Source organism: Protopterus annectens, chromosome 5.part1, assembly GCF_019279795.1.
Source record: "Protopterus annectens isolate FY-2018-M chromosome 5.part1, PAN1.0, whole genome shotgun sequence".
Lineage (NCBI taxonomy): Eukaryota > Metazoa > Chordata > Ceratodontiformes > Protopteridae > Protopterus > Protopterus annectens.
Window position 1 is genome coordinate 90,263,741 of NC_056736.1, and position 20,435 is coordinate 90,284,175.

At 43.7% G+C, this 20,435-nt stretch overlaps 1 protein-coding gene across 1 annotated transcript in view; it reads right to left on the minus strand.

Moving 5' to 3' along the window:
* MYCBP2 (MYC binding protein 2) overlaps nt 1-20,435 on the minus strand; it is a gene marked incomplete in the record, with an annotated part of 5,088,083 nt that overhangs the window by 3,228,314 nt on the left and 1,839,334 nt on the right. The window contains 1 exon segment of the mRNA XM_044072904.1: nt 19,449-19,540. Coding sequence (XP_043928839.1) covers nt 19,449-19,540 — 92 coding nt within the window.

Consider the following 20,435-nt stretch of genomic DNA (forward strand, 5'->3'; position numbering starts at 1 on the left):
TATCTGAGGAATATTTGGTTCTGCTGTATCAGTTCCTTGTGCTTGATTCCATGCACAGAATCTCCTCCATTTGTCAGCATAAGATTTTCTAGTACTAGGCCTTCTGGCTTCCAAAATGACATCCATCACAGCTTTACTGAGAGGAGTGGTTTGTATAACTACATGATCAGCCATGCTACCAGGTTCAGAGTCTGTAATTGTTTGTGCAGGATCTGATTGTTTTGCTGGGACAGTAGTTGTGGTCTTTGAGGCAAGGTCCAAGTTGGGTATTGAGACAAGTTCCTTAGGATTGGGTACCAGTATTGGCGGGGCCAATCCGGGGCAATTCGTATCATCTTTGGTTTATCTTGTCTGACTTTTAGGAGGACCTTGGGGAGAAGAGGCAGAGGAGGAAAGGCATAAACTGATAGGTTTTTCCAACTGAAGGATAGGGCGTCCACTTTCCATGCTTGTCTGTGATAAGTTCTTGTGCAGAATTTTTTCAATTGATAATTTTGAGGAGAGGCAAATAGATCTATGTCTGGGGGCTCCCCCATTTCTCTGTTATCATGCTGAAGAGTTTCCACTCATGAGGATCCATAAGGTTTCTGCTTAAATCGTCTTCCAGAGTGTTTTGTTTTCCTGTCAGGAATTGAGCTTGAAGATGTATTTGGTAGGTCAAAGCTGTGTTCCACAGTGGCATGGCTAATCTGCAAAGGGGGTAGGAGTGTGTTCCCCCTGCTTGTTTATATACCACATGACTGTAATGTTGTCTGTCTTTAATCAGTAGTTGTCCTGGATGAAGCAAGTCCTTGAAGGCTGTTAGGGCATTTTGAACAGCTAGCATCTCTTTCTGGTCGACATGTAGATGCATTTGTTTTGGTGACCATATGCCCTGAATGCATCTTCCTGCCATGTGGGCCCCCCAGGCATAATCTGATGCATCTGTTGTCATGGTTTGGCTGGCAGGGGGTAGAGTGAATGGCCATCCCATGTTTTGGTGACATGCCTTTGCCCACCATAGAAACTACTGTTGCAGGCAGGGAATGAGAGGAATCATTGTTTCCAGACTGTGAGAATGTTGACTCCATAAACTTTTTAGGTACCATTGAAGTTTCCTCATATGCAGTCTTACATATGGAATCAATAGGATGCAGGATGCCATGAAGCCCAGAGCCTGCAGAATTTGTCTTGCAGAAGACTGGGTTTTTGTTGCCATCAGTTTGAAGTAAGTTGTCAGTTGCCTTTGCTTGTCTGGAGTGAGATGAGCCATCTGGGCAGTTGTATTCAAGCTTGCACCCAGGAATGTTATCTTTTGAGAGGGTACCAGTTGTGATTTCTTTTCGTTTATTGTGTACCACAGGCATGTTAGAAGCCTTTTCACAAATGCCAGGTGTCGAAAAAGAGTGTCCTTGTTCTCTGCTTGAGACAGTCGTCCAAGTAAGGATATATTTGTACACTGTTTTGTCTGCAAAATGCAATTACTGGTGCCAGGCACTTTGTAAAGACCCTAGGCACAGTAGATAAGCCAAAGGGCAGTGCAGAGAATTGGTAATGCATTAAGCCAGCCTTGAATCTGAGGTATCTTCTGCACGATTGTCTTATTGGGCCATGCAGGTATGCCTCTTTTAGGTCTAAAGTCACCAGCCAAGCATTCTTGCCCAGCATGGGCAGAAGCTGCTGCAAAGTCAGCATTTTGAATTTTGGAATGTCCAGGTATGTGTTCAAAATCGATAAATCCAGTATTGGCCACCAGACCTTGTCCTTTCTGGGTACCAAGAACAGTCTTGAGTAAAAACCTTGTCCTTTTTCCTATTCTGGTACTGTCTGAATGGCCCCCATATCCAAGAGGGGCATAACCTGTTTCTATGCCTCTGCCCATTGATTTTTTGGCAGATCTGGCCAACCATTGGCAATTTTGAGCAAAAAGTGCTATTTTTCCCCCTATGGGTGCTGCCAAAAGATAAGTGTTTGGTGTAGGCAGAGGGAAGTCATTGGGAATTGCTTTCTGTAGGTTTGTGCTTTATCGCCTCCAGATTTGGAGGTGGAAGCGCCCCATTGCTTTGACCTGTATGAATCTTGCACTTGGTATCTGGAACCCTTAGGGCATCTGGATTCGCCCCTTTGAGCTCTGTCTGACACAGGAAAGGACCAATTTTTTGTAGGCCAGTGTCTACTGAATCTTGGTGGCTGCACTTGTAAGAAGTCTTTAACAGTTTGCATAGACTTAGCTTTGTCTTCCATTTTCTTTAAAACCTCTTCTGCCTTAATGCCAAACAGAGAATCATACTGTAAAGGAGCATCTAGCAATTTAGCTTTAACATGATCAGGCAAATTTTGTTCCTTTAACCAGGCATGCCTCCTAATCACAGATCCAGTAACTGTGGCCCTGCAGGAGGCCTCTAAGGAATCAAAACCACATTGCAAAGTATGCTTTCCAACTTGTTCAGCTGCATGCAATAATTCCTGCAATTCTTTATTTTCTGCACATTCTGAAATCAACATCATTTTCTGTTTCAGCAATCCCATAACGTTGGTATTTTAAGCATATGAAATTGACAGTTTAAGGCCCTGATTGCCAAGGTTGCAGATGTATAAACCTTTTCCCCCCATCTGTCCACTGCCCTTGAATCTCTGTCAGAGGGGATACGATTTTTTGCTGTTGAGGCCTTAACTCCCTTTGGACCCTCTGAAATAGTTTCAGGATCAGCAGCAGGGTTTCTAAATAAAAATGTATGTGAGTCAGGGACCCTGTAATATCTGTCAGGCTTACTGGGAGCCAGAGGTAAGGAGTCAGAGGTCAAGCTAGACTCCGAAAGCACATCATCCACAATGTCTAAAACAGGGGGAATGGCTAAAGGCCTGTGCTGAGGGAGAAGGAAATCCCTGAGCCTCTTTTTTGATTCTGAGAAGTCTTGACTCTCCCAGTGAAAATGCTCCCTCAAAGTATGCAAGGTTTCTCCAGATGAATAATCCTCAGGAGGAGATGCAGATGGAGTAGACTCCTCAGCATCAGAATCCTCATAGGGAGGCATAGATAATTCCTGAACAGAAGAGGAATCAGAAGAAATAGAAACCTGATCTGAAAATTCATAATCAGTGTCTTGCCTAAGCCTCTTATCAGGAGGGGGATGGGTACCCATGATCAGGTAAGAAGGTCTTCAGCCATTTTGATCATCTGTTTTTTAAGCAGAGAGGTCTGTGCACGTGGCTCATGAATCTTTTTTTAGTTTTAGAAGTTGCTTTTGTCTTTGGTTTTGCAGCTTTCCTTGGTTTGATATACAAATGTTGAGGTCTGAATACACCCTCAGAAACCGGTGCCTGTCAAGTGGCTCCAGACCCATCCGAGGGAGATATATCCGTCGGTCCAATACCTTGAGTATCTTGTGGCATGCCGGACTCCACATGGGTGTCGGTAGAGGCTTGCGACTCGAAGGTAGCGGGTATCAGAGGCTGCGAAAGCGCCTCACTGAGTACCGGCGACTGGCTTAGGAGAAGCTTCGTCGTCGGTTTTGGATCTTGACTGCCTTTCTCTGTCCTTTTCTTTGCGTTTTTTATGTATTCCAGTAGTCGAATTACTATCTGACAACATTTCTGGGTACTTAAATCTGGTTCCAAAATACTTAGATGCAAAAATATATCGACTCTTAATAGTGCATTAGTTAAATCTAGCACAAAACCGACAGCCAGGCACGTTGTGATCAGGGCCTAGGCAAGGAATACAGTATAAATGGAGATCCATATGAGGTGTATTTGCTTCCCACAAGTAATACAATTAACTTTTTCTGACATTGGTAAAAAACAAGAAAAAAGTTTCCCCAAAGGGGGTGCTTAGCCGTAGTGAAGACTTCGGTTATGAAATTCAAACTCGAATATTTCAGTAGTCGGCCGACCAGCACTTGCGAAATGCTTCTGCTTCGGGCACCACGTGGCAAGAAAGACAAAAGAAAATGGTGTCGCTGCATGTTTTATACCCCTGACGACCTGACGTCATGGAAGAGGAGACAGCAACTGACACAGGACCCAAGACTTTGGAATTCAGGCCAAGTGAGGGCAACCTGCCAGCAGATTACCCAAATGTAATGACTGCAACAGTGAAACATGAAGAACATTGTCAGATCCCTGGAGAAGGTATGCCAGGAGATCGCTGGTATGGAGGATTCATTCAGCAAGGAGTTGTCTGATTCTCTGTACTGTGTCAGAATGAGTGAAATTAAGTAGAGGTTGGAAAGGGCAGAAAAGGACACTATATCTAGAAAAAAGTTGTCCAGGGACATTAATGATTTTCAAACAGTTTCATCTAGTGAACAGGAATCAAATTTCAATTCTGGCAATATTTGTAAGTTAGATTCTTTGAACATTATTAATTTATCGGACTTGGTTATGTCTCCAGCTTCTAAAATGTGTTTTTCAAATGGGCTAAATTTATTCCCACTAAGACTCCGACACTTGCTAATCTATTGATAGAGGCCAGCAGGTTCCGTACTTGAAAATGAAAAGACTGCGCTGTTCAGAAAGAATCTGACAAACTTGATAATTGTGGCTCTTTATTAAATTTGTCTGTTTATGATTATGGTGATTTTAATACTGACACTGATCACTCACGAGAAGGTTTTGTGTTTCATACAGATTATGGGCATCTGACTATCCCCTCATTACCCTGCTCTGAAAGCATGTTTTATCACCCTAAACCGTTTTCTGTTTTATGCTTAACTGAAAACATGTTGCATAACTTCTAAAGATGTTTAAAAAAAGTCCAAATGCAAGAATTTCAATCTTAGTAAATCTGGATGGCAAGCATTTAATTGTCTATGGGAAACTGTGGATAATTACATGTTTAAGACAGCTGGTTAAGGGGGAAACTGGGTGATTATGGACGGGGTGAGGTACAGTGATATGGTTCATAGGCTATTACATAATGAAGATGATTATGAAAAATTCTTCTTTAACCCTGTCACCCATTTTAAGCATCAATTGTTTTAACTTTTAGAGAAAGGGGAGAGGTTGGGGTTCTTTTCTGCACAGGATGTCAAAAAATTGTTTACCTCTCAGCCTCAAGACCCTGTTTTTTATGCCACTCCGAAGATTCATAATGACCGTAGGAGCCCTCCTGGGAGACCAACTCTTTTGGGTATTGGTTCTTGTATGCAGAATGTGGAGGTGTTAGTGGATTCATTGTTGAAAATACAGCTTAAGGGAGTACCCACCAATATAAAAAATACTCTGGAACTTTGTGAGCTTATTAAAAGTTTAGAATGGCAAAAAGATATTTTTTTTTGGCGACTATGGATGTTTCAGCATTATATACCGATATTTCTTTCAGATGGGGACTTAAGACTATTGCAAGTATTTTGGGTGAGGGCCCACATACCTTCTATATTTTGGATTTAGTCAAATTCTGTTTATCCCACAAATCTTTTGTGTTTGAAGGGGAAATATTCTTGCAGAGAAAAGGGACAGCTACGGGTGTCCCATTTGCTCCCTTGTATGCTATTTTATGTATAGTGGAGTTTGAAAAACATTTCATCTACTCTGATAAGGTTTTTCATGAAAGTGTGATCTACAAGCAATTTATAGAAGATTTGTTTTTGATTTATAGGGGCATGATGGAAAAATTAAAAAAATTCAAGGATACACTGAACAGCAATGCTTGTGGTTTAAAGTGTAGTTACCAGATAGACCACGTCTATTCATTTTTTGGACGGTGACTTTTTTGTAGCTGTTATTGGAAAGATTCAGTTCAGGCCTTTTAGGAAACCTACGTCTGTAAATAATTTTCTTCATGCGTCTAGCATGCATCCCCCTCATCTTATTAGCTCTCTCCCTTACGGTGAATTTAAGAGAACTTGTTTGAATACGGTTTACTATTGAATTGTCGAACATCACTCGGTCGACTATTGTATTGTCGAATGCATTAGGTCGGAAACGCAATTGTCGAAGACATTATAATCAATCGAAGAACAGTTTTACCATGGGTCGAGGTAGGTGTACAGTATTATCCCCTACTACATCCATCTTCCCTACCTCGACCCATGGTAAAACCGTTCTTCGATTGATTATAATGTCTTCGACAATTGCGTTTCCGACCTAATGCATTCGACAATACAATAGTCGACCGAGTGATGTTCGACAATTCAATAGTAAACCTTTGAATACGTCAGATGTAGGCTCTAGGTGAGGTTATTTTTCTGAGGCAGAACAAAGACTTTTGGAAAGGGGTTATTCTAAGGATGTTTTGCAGAGAGCTAAACAAACTGGAGGAGGGGTGGGCTTTTTAAGGATTTGTCGGAGGAGAAGTGTAAAGACAAACTCTTGTGTCCAAATAAAGTTCTTTCTCTGACGTTTTGAGGAAAGTGGTCATGAGTTTGTGGCAATTGGTCATCTCTGAGGAAGTTCTGGGGAAACTGTTTCCTGAACATATTACATTCTCTTACAGTCGTTATTGTAATTTGAAGGAGCTGCTCAATCATCCAGTTTTTGGACAATTTTATACTTCTAGACCAGTGGGCTCATTTCCTTGTGGAAAATGTAGTGTGTGTGGAAGGATTCGCAATATTTCCAACAGTCTTATTAGTGGATGCAGATATGTAGCCAAGAAAAGATTTCATTCCCATTCATGTGATGCCATATATATTTTGGGTTGTAGGTGTGATGTTTTTAAATGGTATACCAGACAGACCAAAAGGAAGGTCGAAACACAAATACTGGAGCATCTGACAAGCTCAGTTGCTAACCACTTTCATAGGGAATACTCTGGTGAGGGTGAAACTCTGTTTTTTAGTGTTTTAGCACAACCTGTTGGGGAAGAGAGGGGATTTTACTAGGAAAATAAACCAACTTGAGACTATACTTGTATGGTACTCTTTCCCCCAGAGGTCTCTATCAAGAGGTTTTGTTGAATTTTTGTATCTTGGGGGAATTTTGTGAGGGTTGCGGGTGGGATTTGGTACATTTTGGTCAGTGTTGGGTTTCTCTAAATGTTTGTGGGAATTTTGATGCATAATTAATTGTAAGCAATTAATCAATTTAATTGTGACTAAAAGTGCTGGCTGTTTGTGATGTATATCCCTTGAAGGTGAAAGACCGAGGTACCAGAAGAATATATGGTTTACCTACCCCGTGGCTTTTTTTTTTTTTGGTATATTTTGCAGTTTTGTGTTTGTAATATTTCCTTGGAATAAAAATGAATAAATGAATTCCTGAATAAAAATGTCATCCATTTTGGAGAAAATTTGTATTCCCCTGGGTTCTGCAGAAGGCTACATTATAACCCGAGCTAGGAACTTTGTGAAGACTCTGGGAGCTGCAGACATGCCAAAAGCTAAACATAAGAATATAAAGTATGATGAAGATATGGAAAATCTAAGAAATTTCCTCAGGCCCAGTGTACAGGGATGTGCAGGTATGCATCCTTCAGATCCAGAGTAACCAGACAGACCTAAGGAAAGACAATGGGAAGTAGAGTCTGAATAGCAAGCATCTCAAAGAGGGAACATTCAGACAGGTGTTGAGATAGGATAAATTTAGAAAGGGTCTCCATGTTCTGACACTCCTGGGGATGAAGAATAATTTTGAATAAAAGCCCTTTCCCTGGGCCTATGGAAGAACTGGTTCTATAGTCCCCTTACAGGGCAGTTCCTGCTGCAAGGCAGGGGTGAGATGAGACTAAGCTGCAAGAGGGGAAAGAATACCTTTCAGGATTGGAGTTCCTTCCAAGAGATTTTGTAACCATTTTGTATGATAAAGAAGACCCTTGGGGACAAGAATCTGTGGACCAAGGTGAAAGGGAGGAGGCAAAAGACAGTCAAGTCTGAAGTGGGTTTGGCTGGAAAGGAATTTTTCCAGGCTTGGAATCCTACTGAAGTTTCTCTTGAAATCTTTTATTAGGAAGTTTCTTTCCCTTTTGAGAGGCATTTTCCTCCCTATGAACAAAGGCAGTGGGTTTAGAGGCGTAGTTTCTCTGATATTTTGGGACTGAAGAAAGAAAAAAAAAATCTGCTTAAAGTCCTGCATGACTTTGCCTTTTCCTGCAGGGATTGGAAAAGTTCAGCAGCAAAGGTCTAAATAGGAGGTTCTTATGGAGAAGGGAGTCTAAAAGCTTGCCCTTAAATCAGCTGATAGCAATGAAGACGAAGACAAGCAAACCTACAAATGGTTTAGCCTGTGGCCACAGCCTGGAAGAAACCTCTGCAGCATCATAGCTGCACTTAAAAGAGTGTCTGACTACATACCTGTGTGAAACTACTGAGCAAAGAGAGAGACTTTTTTCAGAATCATTAAGTTCAGTCACAGTCTTACTCAGGTTTTCCATAATATGAGTACATACTCTGTCATTTCCATTTGGTATTTAATGGCTCTTAAAAGTCAGGGTGGCAGAGGTATAGACTTTTTTCCATACTTACCCATAGCCCTACTGTCTCTATTAGATGGCAGCACTCTAGATGCAAGAAAAGCCAGGTGGGTTTATCAGGGGATAAAGAAGACTGTATTATCAGCTGCCGGATATTGTACAGAAATTTCATGGCACTTTACAGAACCTGCCAGGTTTCTCAGGTGCAGAAGGCTGCAAAACCTGGATTAGAAGGAGGAAAAGCAAAGGCATCCAAAAAGGCTTTGAGGACAGAGGCCATAACAGAAGGTATAGAGGGTCACAATTTCTTATGATTCAAACCACATTTTCTGAACGTCTGAGATCTGTTTAGTGTTCCACTCAAAATGCTGCATCATTCTGGAAACAGTTTCCACAAAGGAAATTTCTTCTGGTGGGGAATCTGGCAATAATGTATCCTCATCATCTTATGTTAATTTATTTTATTTATTTTACATTTGTTGACCGGGCTAGTCTAGCTGGATATATATCCGTTTACAGTAGAGGCCCGGGGAGAAAAGCTCCAGTACAGTTAAAATTACAGTGATGAATATAAATAAAGCAAAAATATTTAACAATACATCAAAGATTTTCTACATAGATTTCTAAATGGTACAAGAGAGGCAAGGAAATAACATTTCAGAAACTTATCAGTCTTACATTTCAAGAGAGAATAACAAATAAATTTAAAATGTACAAGTCTAGTTCTACTAGTAACATAGTAGGATATAAAAAAAACTAAGGATAGAATAATTTAAGGCATAACTTAAGATTAAATCTCATCTCCAGAGAGGCATCAGGTAGGGGCTTAGTGAGAAGATAAAAAAATTTAGTTGTATTTAGAATATGTTTCAGTCGGGATTGGTACAGGGACATAGCCAATGTGAAATAAGATGTTCTTTGATTTGTTTTTTGAATAGAGTGGTAGACCCAAGACTAGTTATATTCTGAGGGAGTTGATTCCATATTTTACCAATGGAATTAGAAAATATAGCATCCCCAGCTTTATTGTATGATTTAGTTATGGATACAAGGAACTTATTTGCTGAACGAAGTGTGGTTAGGTTCTTGTATGAAGAAATGAGGTATGCTAGGCTGGGAGTATTTTTGGGGAAATGAAGGGCTTTATGAATGATGAGTAATTGTTGATACAATAGGTGGTTATTTAGTTCTAGCCAGTTTAGTTGTTTAAGGTTGTGACAATGGTGAGTTCTGAAGGGTGTAGCATTAATGAATCTGGCTATACTGTTATAACAGGTAGAGAGTTTGTTGATGTTATTTTTAGAGAGTGTGGTAAATATAGCTGAAGCATAAAAAAGGGTGGAAAGTAGGTGGGTTTGTGCAATAGTTTTCCTGGCTGCTGGGTTCAGGAAGGATCTAATTCTATAGAGTGTCCCAATTTTTTATTAACAGCTTTAATAGAAGTGTTAATTTGTTCCTCAAAGTTCAGATGGTTATCAATGGTTACACCTAATAGCTGAGTAGTTTTTCAGGGTTTATACAGGTGGCATTATTAGAGGAGATAGTAAAGAAAGGTGTAGGAGATTTATTTGTGGGAGTAAAGAGCAGTAGCTTTGTTTTTGCGGTTAAGGAGGAGGCAGTGCTGCATAAACCATATTTCAACATTATGGAAGGTTGTTTGGGTGATGGACTGGAGAGAGGGAATATCTGTATCTGAGCAGATCAAAGTTGAGTCATCTGCATATTGGATGCAGGTTGCTTGTGGCACATTCAGATAAAGATCATTGATAAATAATGAGAAAAGAAGGGGTCCAAGGATAGAGCCTTGTGGAACTCCGATATTTACAGGGAGTAAGGATGATAGGTTATTTTCCCAAAGCACTGCTTGTTGCCTGTTCTCGAGATAGCTTCTAAACCACTGTAAAGAGTGTGAGCTTAGAGGAAGGTTGTTCAGTTTTCAAGAAGTATGTTATGGTTAACCATATCAAAGGCTTTTGATAGGTCTATAAATAGTGCAGCAGAGAAATGGTTAATATTACGATTTTTATTGATAGAGTCTGCAAAGGAGAGTAGGGCAGTTGTAGTACTGTGGTGTGGCCTAAAACCATGTTGACAGTCGGCTAGAAGTTTGTTTTGAAGAAGGTAGTCAAGAAATTGTTTGTGTATGCACCTTTCCATTATCTTCGCTAATGGGGAGAGTAAGGCAATGGGGCGATAGTTGGATATTTCAGAGGAAGGGCCACCTTTATGAAGGGGAATTATATGAGAAATTTTCCAAATGGTAGGGATTTTCTTTTCAGAGATGGTTCTGTTTATCAGTATAGATATTGGGAGATAAATAGCTTTTGCAGCTATTTGTAAGAATTGGATGGGAGTTTGTCTGCAGATGGAGTGCAAGGCTTTAGTTTTAATAAAAGCTTATATATGATTGATGATGAGACAGGTTGGATTTGAAAGGCATTAGTAGAGGCTGTTGAGTTATTATGTGGGAGGCTATGGGTGTTGGTAGGAGTTGGCTAGGGTAAGAATAGTTTCTGTAAAGTAGTTATTAAAGGCGCCTGGGATTTGTATAGAGGAGTTAGGGTTTAATCCTGTAGGAGCAGGAGTAGGAGAATGCCCAGGTTTTAGAAGTTTATTAATGCCTGACCAAAATTTTTGTGGGGTATTTTGAGTAGTATTTTGAAGATGAATATAAAATTCCTTTTATCGCTAAGAGTGTATTTCTTGGTAGTATTTCTTAACTGTTTATATAGGAGATGATCAGCTGGAGATTTTGTAGCTCTCCATTTAGCCCAGATTTTATTTCTCAAGATCATTCTTTCTTTTGTTAGCTTAGATAGCCACGGGGCAGTTTTGGCTCTTATCCTGGTGGTGTGAAAAGGAGCGTGATAGTCAAGGATCTGCAGAAATTTAGTGTTAAAATAAGAAACTGCTTCATTAAGTTCAAGGTTTGATAAAGGTGACCAGTCACATGCTTGTAATTCATTAAGGAAGTTATCAGGGTTGAAAAATCTTTTGAGCGCATGTTTTTAGTTTATGCTTATTAGGAATGTACAATTTTTGTCTGATAACATAAGTAAGAATATGATCACTAATACTATCAGGAAGCGTCCCAGGAGTATAGTTGTTAGGGGTATTATTTATTAGAATCCAATCTAGAATTGTTTCTTTCATGTTAGGTTTATGGATTCTAGTTGTAGTTGTAATCAATTGAGAGTAACCATAGAGATTAATATGGTTAGTAGGTTTTTGGGCTATACAGGTATTCCAGTCAATGTTAAAATCACCAAGTATAATGGTTTCTTGGGGTAGTACGTTAGTAAGAGAACTGAGTAAGTTTTCTAAGATTAGGGTATTATTACCAGGGGGAAGATACATGCAAATTATACAGATAGCTTTGTTGTCATTAATCTGTAGTTTGACTGATAAAATTTCAGATTTGGGGCCTGTTAATGGAAGTTCCTTGAATTGTGTAATTTGTAGGTGAGATTTATAGAGAATGGCTATCCCGCCACCTTTTTTCTTAGTTCGGTCATTTCTAAGTATGTTGTAGCCAGGAGGGGTGATTTCATGGTCAGGAGTAGAGGGTTTTAGCCAAGTTTCTGTTATACATAATATATCAAATGAATGCAAGTCAAGGAGAGCAACTGTCCAGAATAGTGCATTTGTGAGGAATAAGCCAGCGGATTCTCATCTGAATCTTATTCCTCCTCTTATGAGGAATATTCATGCTGCCTCTTCAAAATGCGGAGGGGCAGAAGAATGGGAAAAAAGTTAAGGAAAAAGATTTCAAAGACAGAATGGGTTTATACAAGTCCTGAGAGAAATCAAGCCATTCTTTCTCCTGGGACATCCATTAAGAGACATGACTACAAGACATCCACTTGAACAAAACAATGTGATGTAGAACTTTGCTGAACCTTGTAAGGGACCTAGGTACCTCATCTTGCTAAATTATCTAAGGTATGGACTCCATTCTCTCCAAAATAATCACTGTTGGTTCTCCCTTCTCTCATGTGGCAGTCAGAGATTCAGTCTTGGATGTACGAATGAAAAACACCATAGTGTCCTACTCCAGGATTGTGGCAGCAGGCACCTCCACAGATCTCAGACATATGGGGGACTTGTGTTGTATCTCAGCAGGTACTTCCAAGTTGGACTGGGCAGCAGAGGTACCCAATTTTCATTTTTTTTACTTTTTGAATGAGAGTGGGATGTCAGAGGCTGAGGGTTCTATCATTTTGAAAAGATCACAGGTTTTGGGAACAAACTGACATAAAAAGAAGTTATGTACTCACCATAACGTTCCATCTGAGTAGATACTTCATTTGTCTGCAACCTGTAGGGTAGTCAGATCCGATCTCGGATCCGAACCGGCAGCTTTCCAAGCTCCAAGATCCGAGCTCCTAGCTCCTCCCCCCTACCCATAATCCCTTACTACCAACCACATTACCTCAGATCGGTTAATTTGCCCTATAGGCTAAAGACGGAGAAAAAATCTCCAAAGGAACAATACCGCACCGAGGTTCGGGGGATGGCAGGGGGGGGTTGGTTGCAGACAAATGAAGTATCTACTCAGATGGAACGTTATGGTGAGTATATAACTTCTTTATCTGAAGTAGTTACTTCATTTGATCTGCAACCTGTGGGACAGAGTCCCCAGCTTACCTAAAGACCCTGGCTGGTCCCTACGGAAGGATATTCCGAAGCACCGCGGAGCCAAAGGAAGCCTTACTTCTGGAGATCATGTCCAGTTTGTAATGAGAAATGAACGTATGGGAAGAGGACCAGGTAGCTGCTGAACAAATATCGTCTACTGGAACTCTAGACCAAAAAGCTGTCGAGGTAGCCACAGATCTAGTAGAATGCGCACGCACGCCAACCGGAGCTGGCTTCCCAGATGAAGTGTATCCCTGTCTAATACACTGAGAGATCCAATTTGCCACTGTCCCCTTAGAAATTGGTTTGCCCATGGCTGACTTAGCATAAGAAACAAACAACTGGTCTGACTTGCGAAAATCTTTAGTCCTATGCAAGTAAAACGTAGTTGTCTGTGTACATCCAATTTGTGCAATGTGTATTCACCCTTGTTTTGGAAATTCGGGAAGAAAACAGGAAGATTAATAGACTGATTAATGTTAGCCTCTGTGGCGACCTTAGGCAGAAAGGAAGGATTAGTCCTGAGGGCCACTCTGTCCTTGTGAAAAATAAGGTATGGATGCTTAATGCACAGAGCTTGTAATTCTGAGACTCGTTTGACGGAAGTAATAGCGACCAAAAAGGCCGTTTTCCAAGATAAGAATTTCAACGGCACTGAGGCCGCCGGCTCGAAAGGTGGTCTTGTTAATGCTTGTAAGATCAAGGTAAGATCCCATGGAGGAACTGCCGGCTTAATAGGGGGCTTTAAAAGAAACACGCCTTTTAAGAAGGTCTTGCATATTTTTGCTGACGCCAAGGAATCTACTCCATCCCCCACGTGATAATGAGAGATGGCTGCTAGCTGGACCTTAACGGTGGACGCACTAGCTCCTTGTCTAAAAAGAAGGGACAGAAGTCCAGGATAGTGGGAATAGGAACCGTAAAGGGATCCAATTCCTTCTCCTTTGCCCAGATGGAAAAGCGTTTCCATTTACTGTTGTAGAGCTTTCTGGTGGATGGCTTATGAGCTGCCACTAGAATGGCCTTAACAGGGGACGAGATACCGGGAGTCCTAGCCATTAATGGAACTGGATCAACCAAGCCGTAAGCCTGAGGTTGACCAGGTTCGGAGTGTGGCATCTCGTCGGATGCGAGATTAGGTCTGGTCTGGGGTCCAGAATCCATGGGGGAGCCACACTGTGAGACTGCAGAAAGGGGAACCAGATTTATCGAGGCCAGAATGGGGCTATGAGAATCACTCTGCTCCCCAACCGACAGGCTTTCTGGATGAATTTCATCATCAGAGGAAGAGGAGGATACGCATAAAGGAGACCGGGCGGCCAAGCATGAACCAGAGCGTCCCTGGGGGATTCCCCACTGGGGGGAACTATCGCAAAGTAATCGCTGCATTTTGTGTTTAGGGGAGAAGCGAAAAGGTGGCAGCGAGGTTGACCCCACTTCTGCTTCGCGACAGAAGGATTCAGAGACCACTCGTAAGGGCTGAGGAATACCCGAATTAACTTGTCTGCTAATATGTTGGACCGTCCCTGAATGTACGTTGCTATCAGAAAGCGGTTGGTGGAAATCGCCCATTCCCACACTTTCATGGCCTCTCGACACAGGGGGTAAGATCTGGTCCCTCCCTGTTTGTTTATATACCAGACAACGGACATGTTGTCCGTCTGGATTGCAATAATCCCCAGAGGAAGAAGGTGATGAAGAGCTTGCAACGCCAAAAGCACTGCCCTCATCTCTAGGACGTTGATATGCAATGCAGTCTCTAGGAGAGTCCACGTGCCTTGGACAGACTTGCCTGCATAATGCCCGCCCCACCCGAGGCAAGAAGCGTCCGTGGTCAACGTGGCTTTGACTGGGGGAATCACAAAGGGTCTCCCTTCTTTGAGTTCCTGACCCTGTAACCACCAAAGAAGGGAGTGCCAGCATGCCCTGCTCAGGGGAATCGGCATGTCTAAGTGATGGACCGATAGTGACCATTGGACCTGGAGAGTCCACTGTAACACTCACATTCGCAGACGGGCATGAAGAGAAAGGCCAATCGCTGCTGACATAGACCCTAGCGCCCTCAGGACTAATTCTGCTGGAGGAGCGGGGCTCCGAAGAATAACTAAGATTTGGAGAGACAAATTGTTCAGCCTGACAGGTGTAAGAACCACCTTGGAGATCCGAGTATCCAACCTGGCCCCTATGAATTCTAGGGCTTGAGTGGGGCACAGGCAGGATTTCTTTAGATTCACTGAAATGCCCAAACGACGGGCCAGAGAGAGAGGCGTAATCTCTCGCCACAACCAGTAGATGCCTGTTGGGGGCGGTGAGGAGCCAGTCGTCTAGGTAAGGGAACACCTGAATGCCCTGGAGTCTCAGGTGGGCTGCAACCACTGCCATGACTTTGGTAAACACTCTGGGGGCTGAGGTTAGGCCAAATGGAAGAACCCTGAACTGATAATGACTGGCTCCTAGCCGGAAGCGGAGGAACCTCCTGGATCGTCTGTCCATTAGTATATGGTAGTACGCATCTTTGAGGTCTAACGAGCACATCCAGTCGTTCTCCCGCAGAAGGGGGAGAATAGATTGGAGGGTGACCATCCGGAACTTTTCCTTGGGTATGAACAGGTTCAGGGACGAGAGGTCTAGGATGGGTCTGAGGTCCCCCGTTTTCTTTGGCACCAAGAAGAACCTGGAGTAATAACCCAATCCGGACTGATCTGGGGGGACGGGCTGGATGGCTCTTTTTCTTAGCAACTCTGAAATTTCCAGAGCTGCGGACTCCCTCTGATGGGGTAGAACATCGTGGAGACGTTTGGGTTTGGGGGGGGGTGTGAACGGTATAGTGTAACCTCTGGATATAATCCGGAGCACCCATCAATCCTTTGTAATGGACTCCCAGTTTGACAGGTGCTCCGATAATCGCCCCCCCTGACTGCCTCCAGAGAGGGATAGTTGGGCAAGCCCTCAGGGCTGTTGCGCGGGTTTGTCCGAGAAAGGTTCTCCAGACCCGAAGTTACGCGGTCCCCCTCTGCCTCTGGGCCGGCATCCACCTTGTTCTCCTCTGCCTCTAGAGGACGAATTGTCCGCAGCAGGACGGGATTGCTGAGATTTACGGAACCACAGCTTCTTTTGCCCCCTCTGATTCCTGGAGAAGGATCTTTGGGGGCTAGAGAAGCGGACTCCGACGGCCGACAGCGTCTTCCCATCCTTTTCGCTTTGGACTAGCGTGTCGCAAACTGTTGAGCCAAATAAGGCCGAACCGTCATAAGGGGCGTTCGCGAAGGACGCCTTAAAGGGATTCCGTGAAGTCGCAAAGGCGGAGCCAGGAGTGACGTCGCAAGACCACTCCAGCTCCGCTAGCTCTAGCGGCTCCTTCCGTGGCATGGGAAAGAAGCCACATAGATGTGTTTGATATGGACTTTAGAGTGGCCATTCGAGTCTCAAAAACCTTTTTGTCTGGGACCGACATGGACTCCGGAGGGGCTGCAGCATATTCTTTAATTAAGTCACGCTGTAGCCTAATGGTGTGTGCCATGTAGTTCAGCGACCTTATGGCAAAAGTCGCTGAAGCAAACATCCGCTTCCCAATACGGTCCAACGCCCGGGACTCCTTGTCCGGCGGATGGACCGAAGAACTTTCCTGGGAAAGTTCTTTCCTAGTGGCCGCTGCCACCAACATAGCATCAACCGGCACGCCTTTGGACCAAGAAGGTCTAACAGAGGGAGGGCTGAGGACCTTGTCTGGGCATCTAGGGATAGGCTCCACGGTGTCGGGGTCCTTCCAAGCCCTGGTGGTAATTAGATCCACCAAGGGGTCGGCTGTGGGGGGACACCCAGGAGGTAGATGGGCCTGCCTCAAAGGCCTCCAGAAATACAGACTCGTCCAGGGAGGGCTTTTGGGCAGACCACCCCCCTCTTATACGCAACATTTCCATGATGTCTCCGAAGGAGACATCTTCAGGGGGTGACCTTGGGGAGCCCTCTGTATCATCCAAATCCGTATCCGTGGTAATGGACTCGGGGGAGTCCAGGTGCCTCCTTTTGCACTGATGCTTCCGAGGCGCCTCTTCGGCGGGACTGTCCGAAGAAGGCTCGTCCGCAGGGTGGTGTTCCTCCATAGGAACCAACTGGAGGGCTTGGGCAGGCTGTCCAGATGGACGGATGATCGAAGACGGACCCTGATACAGTGGGGGCACGGGTGGATCCGAAGGCCCGGTCGGGGACCTGGATGACCTCGACAGTACCCTCTCCACTACCTCAAAAGCCGAGGGAGATTCACTGTCCCCAGCCTGAGAAAGTAACCTCCCTGGCTCCGAGGATGGGATCGGGGTCACAACCGAAGCAGTCGGACCCGAGGTAGTGGTGTGCTCCGACCCAATCAGCGCCGAAGACACAACCACCCCCATGGATCCGATGCTCAACCCCCGGCCCCGAGAGCTTGGATCCGACAAGCTCGAAGGTATAGTCGGCGAAGACACAATCGCTATCGGCGCCGATGTATCCCTGGGTCCGAAAGGGCCTGGATCCGACAACTCCAAGACCCGAAAACGGGTCGGAGAAGGAGCGATTGGGGCAAAAATGGGGACTGCACTCCCTCCCAAGGGGGGGGGGAGGCAAGAGCATCCCCATCTGCATCTGGGTCTGCAGAAATCTTCGCATCATCCGATCCATGTCTGCTTCGGAGATGCTCAGTGTAGATCGCGAAGAGGTAGTAGAGGTGGGCCGAAAGGGCCGCCTCGAAGACCTCGAGGGAGATCTATCCTCTTCCTCCGGAGAAAAAGAAGGTGAACGGAGCCGAGAGGACGGGGATCCGGAGACCCTCACTGGGGACTTCAAAATTTTATCAGGCGGAGCCGAGGGATGAGACTCGGCCCGCCTTTTAGATCTGTGACCCTCTCTGTCCCTGTGCTTCTTCTCCCTGTAGGAAGAAGCACTAGACTCCACAGAGCTGGTACCCGATAAGGGAGGTTGAGTCCCTGGTACAGCTAAGGGAGTAGCCAGCGCCGAAGCTACAGGAGTAGCTTGAACCCGGCTGGGAGAGGAAGAAGAAGCTGATTCCTGGGGGAGTTTTCCCGCCAGGATCAGCTTGTTCTTCCTGTCCCTGAGTGCCCGGGGGTTGAAGACCACACATATCTGGCAGGCCTCCGATAGATGAGCTGCCCCCAGGCACAAAACGCACTGAGTGTGGCCATCAGCTGGGGAAAGCTTGTGGCCACACTCAGTACATTTTGAAAATATGGCCTTAGAAACTTCAGCCATAAAGTTCTCTCACACACACACCCAAACACTAAGGGGGGGAGGGGGACAGATAAAGTTAAAACTAAGGGGAGATTAGTTTTAGTTTTTTTTTTTTTTTTTTTTTTTAGAAAGGTTTTAAGGGTTTTAAAACACACACACGCACACAAGATTAAAAAACAAAATAGGTCTATAATTAGAACAATCTCACCAGGCCAGGAGCTCTTCACTATGAAGCAACTGTCTTTAGCCGTGGCAAAAAACGATCTGAGGTAATGTGGTTGGTAGTAAGGGATTATGGGTAGGGGGGAGGAGCTAGGAGCTTGGATCTTGGAAAGCTGCCGGTTCGGATCCGAGGTCGGATCCGACTACCCCACAGGTTGCAGATCAAATTAAGTAACTACTTCAAATTTTACAGTTATGGTAACTGTGTTCAGCAAAACAAACAGAGTGTAAGTCTTTGCAAGGAATCTGTTTTGCACAGTCACACTTCCCTCTCCTAGTTGACATGAACAAATTCTAAAGATAAGAAGCAAGAAAAAAGGTTCACCAGGAGGGCACTTAACTGACCAAGACCTGGCAGTGGCAGCAGCACACAATGTAGTATATAACCCAATTTTATTGAATAATCGGAGTTCAGACTGGTGGTAAGACAGTTGGAGGATCATGCACTCATACATCTCCTTATGCACCCCTATGTCCATGGGCTGTGGTCATATGTCGGACATATGGAGTGTCAAGTGCGTTTTTTGTGTTGGTATCCCAGCAAGATGTCAGGTTACCCTCAGCAGGATAACATACAAGTATTGGAATACTGCAACATCATATAAAGACTGTGGAAGTGCAGAAAGCAACAAAACAACAGAAGAATGCCCCCTGTTCACAAGGAACTGTCAAGAAGTGGCTGGTAAATCAAACAGTCAGTGAACATCCCATCTCCAGATGGAAACCACTGAAGGTTCAACAGTATAAACCCACAAAAGCAGGGAGAATGTAATAACATCTGCATACCATAATTCTTAAAACTTTAAAGTTCAATGGGAGAGGTTGTATACTGCAAAACAGTAACTAGTTAAGAGGAAAAAGAAGTGGAACTGTTGGAGACAGCCATGAGAGAGTTCAGTTGTGTTGAAGTTGCCCAAATTCACAAGTCTCTTGAAACTAAAAGTCTGTGGTGTAATCATAAGGCAAAAAAGTGTGAAACTATGAAAATGAAGACTGAGAATTAATAGCACAGCATTAGCAAAGTGAAAAGGCATACCTCGCTGCACAGTCATAGGCCAAGACATCAGTTTCAGTGAGAAGGTCTCCGTCAGTTTCAAGATCACCTCCATCTGGCCCAATCTCAAACAACTAAAATGAAAAGAAGAAATTCCGTCTAAAAGACTGCAAGAAAAAAACATCACAAGACTGCAAGAAAAATATTCAACATAAAGACTGCAAGAAAAAGATCATCATAAGTTGTTAACCTGCACATTTATAGTAAAAATGCAGTGCTAACACCAAGAAAAAGACCAACATCTAAGAACAAAGTTTAAGCATTATATTTTCCATAAGCAGTGCCCTCACTCTTTTTTTCCTTGTGCTTCTTGAAGTCACTGTTTCTAGTTTCAGCAACTGCAGTAACAAATATTGTTCTACTTTGTGCCTCCTTGTTAATTGCTCTGTATCGGCTATAAACTGATTCTTCTCTGTAATAACTGACCTGAGGATGGGAGGATCACCGTAGGAGAATGTATTGCTAAATCTCCCCTCACTTTGATCTTCACTTCCACTCAATCAGTCTTCCTTCACAGTGTAGTTATGTGTTACTACATTCCTATTTGCTCTAAGATTGTGTAGAAAGTACAGTTTTGTACCTACCATAAATGTAGATGTCCGAGAGGTATGCATCTGCAGTCCTAACAAATGGGTTGTCCTGGCCTCAGGCAGCCCTTCGGTCGGCCGGATTCCAAAGTCTGGGTCTGGCATCGGCTGGTGTCGCACTTCACCCGACGTCATAGCTGCAGTTCTTCGGGTATAAAGGCATCAGCCGACGCCATTTTCCTCAGTGTTTCTTGCCCCAGATGCCAGATGCCCTCTAGGAAGGCTAAATTTGGATAAATGCAAATGTTTCCAAACAACAGAGAGCAAATAGAAATAAACATGTATGTACATATATACAAACAAATACACCATAATAGATTCCCCCAGCTAGCTACAAGATGGGCAAATAACCTAGGAGTACCACAGAGGGGAAGGAGGGTGG